The sequence below is a fragment of the Nestor notabilis genome, unplaced genomic scaffold (assembly GCF_000696875.1).
Source record: "Nestor notabilis isolate BGI_N333 unplaced genomic scaffold, ASM69687v1 scaffold29836, whole genome shotgun sequence".
Lineage (NCBI taxonomy): Eukaryota > Metazoa > Chordata > Aves > Psittaciformes > Psittacidae > Nestor > Nestor notabilis.
This window is the reverse complement of record NW_009931940.1, coordinates 261-5,749: the sequence shown is the minus strand read 5'-3', so window position 1 is coordinate 5,749 and position 5,489 is coordinate 261. Positions and strand designations below refer to the sequence as shown.

The 5,489-nt window shown below is 41.6% G+C and overlaps 1 protein-coding gene across 1 annotated transcript; it reads left to right on the top strand.

Annotated features, from left to right (window-relative positions):
* Positions 1 to 34: 34 nt before the first annotated feature.
* Positions 35 to 4,339, top strand: LOC104406993 (UPF0606 protein KIAA1549-like; the record flags this gene model as incomplete). Its single annotated transcript, XM_010016135.1, has 2 exons — positions 35 to 2,759; positions 4,251 to 4,339. Coding segments are annotated over exons 1-2 (2,778 nt in total), but the record flags the coding sequence as incomplete, so codon positions are not given.
* Between the last annotated feature and the right edge of the window lie 1,150 nt (positions 4,340 to 5,489).

Sequence of the window (5,489 nt, the reverse complement as noted above, 5' to 3'; positions counted from 1 at the left end):
TTTCCCTCTTCATTTAGATGAGAGATCCTTGGAGCAGCAAAATTTTTCCTTTTTCTCAGTGGACTCAAAGATGCACGAAAGCATATCAGGCAGCAGGACACAAATGGCCTTAGCAAAAAGTACTTTGGAGTCCCAAGAAAGTAATTTCCTTCAAACGGTTTTATCATCAGTTACCACTCCTTTTGATGTGACATTATTTAACCAAGAAGAAACGGTCAGGATGTCAGAAGGGAGAAGTACGCCGTTGGTAGATGACTCTGTAACAAGCAATGAGGCTTTCTTAAGTGACGATGAATTTATTAGTTCATTTCCAAAGGCACAGTGGACTCCTCCACTGAAGTCTTTTGTAGTTTTAACAGATCATCACTCAGTTAATACAGTAGAGCCACCAAGAGAAATGTTAGAAACTGGTTTGCTAACACCTTCATTATCTGTCCTTTTTTCACCATATGACATCTCAAAAACAGCAGAGCAGAAGACTCCATTGAGCACTGTCCCTGAACACAGTAACGCTCCGACTGAATCAAAGCCTTTTGTACCAGATAGTGAAATGCTAACACCAAGCAGAGACGTGCAGTTGTACCCTCCAAATACAGCTATTTATTTGACTTCCATTCTTTCAGAGGCAGGAGTTGCAGTGCAGAAAAACATAAATGCAAGTTTAACAGCTTTGCCTTTTGGGGCTGCTTCAGAAAGGTCATCTTTTCTTCTCAAGCTGCTGGATGAAACCAATCTGGCGACCGCAGGTGCCACAGCACAAAGTGCAGATCTGTATGGTGACGTTTATGCTGATGCAAGTAGCAGGGCAGCAGAAACTCTTAGTCTAAGGACCTACCCCTCTCCAAGCATTCCCTGGGCCATGCTGACTTCAGCAGCCAGTGCTGAGCCTGCTTTGTTTCCTGTTAGTCTTCCACTTGCGTCTTTCCTGCTTCACTCAGCTGCCATTTCCGTGGACTCTATTAGAGTTCTTAATGCCAGCCTGTTTACACATGAATCCTCCAGTACAGCACCAAATTTGCCTGCCGGTTCAGAAGTACCAAGTCAACCAGAGCTTTTCAGTGAGCTCTTGAGTCCAGTGCCTTTCACAAGATCATACAGTTCTTGTCTGTATTGTGACTCAGTTTCACTTCTGCCTGAAGCAGGCTTTTCCCCAGAACAGGACGTGGGCTCAGGTGATTATGTTGAAACTTTGTCCATCAAAGCCTCTGAAGTACAAGGCGTAACTCCATTTACAACTATAATTACTGACGAGCATGAACTAGAGGAGCCTATGCCTGAGACTTTTGATACTTCTTTTCCATCAAGACCAGTTGTTTCATTTTCTTCAAGATTTGCAGAAATCCCTGATTCAAGTATATTTTTATTAAGCACTGTGGACACTGTCCTTTACACTAGAACACCTATAACAATTTCTCCTTCTGACTATCAGCTTGCTGAAGGAACATCACTGAGCATCTCTGTTCCTCAGTTTTCCCTCCCTGTTCTGGAAACAGCTTCATTGACACCAAGCACTCACACAGAACTTCCTGGTGCCACCACCGTTCTGTTTGACTCTACCTTCATTCAGAGTGAGCCAGTAGCATCATTTGCAGTCAGTTATACAACTTTGCTGGAGTTGCCAGAATTAATGCCATCAGCATCTGTGGTTTTGCTTGACAAGACGTCTACAAGGGAGGAACCGTCTTTAAGTATTTTGGATTTCTCATCCAGTCTTTTATCAACACCATTTCTTATTGAACCTAGCTACTTCTCTCTATCATTGGCCATGCTAAATTCTTACTCTGTTACGGAAAGTGATTTATCAACACTCTTACCTCAGACCTCGTTGATTGGAACGTCAGTATTTTCTGAGGATGTTTCCAGCTGGGACTTCACTACCACTGTCAGCTCAGCCACTGATTCTGAGGTTTCTCAGTTCCCTCTCAGCCAAACATCATACTTGTATTCAAATGCATCCTCTGTTCCAGGTGCACGTCTTCCTGAAATAATGCCGTCATCAGATTTTCACTCTGGGTCGTCTGTGTTTCTTGAAGCACCCTCAGTATTGCCATCAGGCTCCGAAGTTGTGTTTACCTCAGCTGTTACAGGAGCTACCTCTCAGCTGGAGCCTTCACTCTCCACCTCTCACTCTCTGGTTACTACTCTGGTGCTGCCTGCTTCCAACACCCAGTCTCTTACCAGCAGCATCTTGCTCAATGAAACAAATCTGATCTCTTTGTTTACTACCTTTCCAGCAACTCCTGTCTTAAGTGTATCTTCATCTGTGCTCTCAACTGCTCTGGCTTCTGATGAGGATATTGGTGCTACAGTTAGCCCCACGCTGCTTTTAACATCTCGCAGCGAGGGCAGTGCCCACACAACCCTTCCTTCTGCAGACCTTGACAACCTGACGTCAAGGGTTGACACCATCAGTGTGATGCCCTTTCCTACAGCATCTCTGTCAGTGACGACATTGTTTGCTCCCACCCAGTTTCGTCCGACTTCTACCCCTGCCACTGAATACGAAGTTCCAGCAGGAAGCAGTGTAACTTCTGGTACTGGTACATCGGCTGCTTCCACCACTGTCCCCACGACCACAGCCACCAGTGCTGCGGGCAGCCACAGCACAACTGCTGCTGACAGCCTGCCGACATTCTCCTCCACCCCTCTGGTGACTACTTCTCCATCTGAACCTGTGGTTGTAACCTCTGCAGTGAGCACTACCAGGCAACCCTATGTCTGCGACATCACGGTTCCTGATGCTTACTTAGTTACTGCAGGTAAGATACTCCTAATATTTTTGTTTTGGTTTTCAGAAGCTGCTGTAATGGGACCCCTGGTTAAACTGTAGATATTGAATTAACTAAGACAACCTTTTGAAGAAATATGGTGTAAATTTAGACAAACAGCTGTAAAAGTGGTAATTTATCATTTACTCTTGAAAAATAATAGAATTCATTTGAGCAAAGTCCATTGTGATAGTGAGTTACATACATGTTACCCTGAACAGAGAATGAAATTGTCTTCCCAAATTGCTGATGCGTATATGCAAGTATGCTGAATTAGAGGCTGCTTTATCATTTCATGGGTTGTAAATGAATGTTACTGTCATGGTGATGTTTTGCCAAACTATTAAATGTTCTGACTGAGTAAGTTTCTCCTTTCAGTTGTTGCTGCTGTTTGTAAAAAAACCCTGCATGTGAGGTAATGTTGTAATATGAAAGAAGAGATTTGGTTTAAAAAAAGTTTGGGGTTCATAACCATTTTTTATAATTTTACCCTACTAGCTTATATTTATATTTCCCCTCCTCCTCCTGTACTTTTTTTCATTTGGATTTGGTGTGTTTGTAACCAGAAAAAGTGACATTAGTGTGTTTCAAAACTAATTAGCTTGGCATCTCTGTTTGCTTTTTTGGTGTTTTCCTACCTCTCCCTAACTTGTTAACAAAACAATACCAGCAAACTAATCCAGGGCAGCTGCAGAAGTGCTGCATGTTCAGTGGTAAACACCACCACATTTTGCCTTGAAGATTTACTTGTATTATGTAAATCCGAATGAGCATAATCTCATCTTCCAGATATAAAGGTGAGCTGGCTATGCTGGTGATGAGAAAGTTGATGGGTTTTTTAACCTGCAAGTTGAGTAGTTTTGTAGGCAAGTTACTGATGGAAAGTAAATGCAGGATGACAACACCTTTCAGTTGTTTCTTGACCATAGCCACAATCTCAAGTGTGACTCTGACAGACATGATGTCCATAGGGATGTGGGATTTTTAAAGTGATTTCTTACTCGATGGATATCCTTTTCAGTAATTAATGTCACGCTTATTTACTTTTTATTTAAGAGAAAAGTAGATGCATATTTTCTGTGGCTTTTTTCTGACCTCATCTGCATTCCATGCATTGCTAACTGTGTTATGACAGTGGGCTTGTTATGCACAGGTCAGACTCAATGTGCTGCAACTTTCTGATCCAATTTGAATGCCTCAGTGGCCATTTGAAAGATTCTTTTAGTAGAATGCTAAAGACACTAGATACGGAAAAACAAAATGAGAGAGAAAATAAACTTGGAGTTCCTTAAACTGTATGTGCAGTCACTTTTTAGGATACAGCCACACCTTTACCTTCTTCCTTGTCTGTTGTCTTACCCGTTTGATGCGGTTGATCTCATTGCCTGCTTTTTCATGCATTGCACAATTGAAAATGCAGCTTTGAACCAAAGCCCAAGAGTTGAAGCTAAAATGTATTTACTGACTGACATTAATTTCCAGTGCTGGCACGAAGAGCTGTTCTACAAAATGTCAGTGAATCCATCAAAGAAGTGCTCAGAGTTCAGTTCAGGCGATCAGTAGAGCTAGAGGTAAGTGATATGAAGTGTGTGCAAGTACTGTTTCATCAATATAATGCAATAGTGGCTTTAATTCACGGGCTAAAATAGTGATTTAAAAACAACCCCTGGGGTACAATATTAGAGAGAGATTTATTCTAACTTAAATGTTAGTCATGTTTTGGGTTTTGTTTGGGGTTTTTTGTTTGGTTTTTTTAACGTGAATATGACATCAGCTTTTTTGCTTTCAGATTCTCATTGTTTTCTAGGACAGATCTTTCTTGGTTTTGCCAGAGGTGAGCAAGCAGTGCCCAGCCTCTACTGCTCACCTCCTTTGCCTGGTGAATTGAAACTGAGCTGAAAAGCTTTTACCCTTTGAAATACCTGTTAAAAAGTGATTCTTCTGCTAGCTGATTATATACTTGGCACATTAAACAAAACAAAACCTGCACAGCCTGTGCTATTCTATGTTACGAGGACATCAACACTTGCAGGGGAAGTGATGGAATCTCAAATGCAAGATTTAGCAGATGAAAAAGGCGGGGGAGAAAAATCAGGTGTGCAATGGTAAAATGTTATTTTTAAGCCTTCAGATAGGTGTGACTCCTGTTCTTCTCCCACTCACAGGGCTAAGAATTGCTGTGCTCTTGGCTTTTTTTTTTGGAAGCTTCCTCTGCTTTGATGTTCAAGGAATCATCTTTGAACAATATTTTTGTTGTTTTCACAAAGTGAGTGTCTGGTTGAGATGAGGCAGAGGTGTACTAATCATAGAATCAACTAGTTTCAAAAAGACCTTTAAAATCATCAAGTCCCAGGACTGCCAAGTCCGTCACTTGTCTCAAATCCTCTTACTGAGAGGAACTGATTGTAGAGGTAGTTTAGGTGTACCTTTGGTGTATAATCAGATACTTCAACACTGGGGACAAAATGAAATGTTTTAATGGAATTACTAGCATAGGTGCAGGTTCAGCTGCACTTGCAATTTTTCATGCCTGCATTTACTCAGTTGTGATAGGCCAGCACCCCATTATCTTACTTTTTTTGAGTCTGTGATCTCATTTTCTTTGTGACGTTAACTCAAGTAGCAGTTTGAATGTTGAACGTAACTCGAGTTTTTCCATGCACAGAATCCCTTGGTGCCTTTAAGTTCTGCTTGCCAGTCTGTGTGGGGAAACAGTGTTTT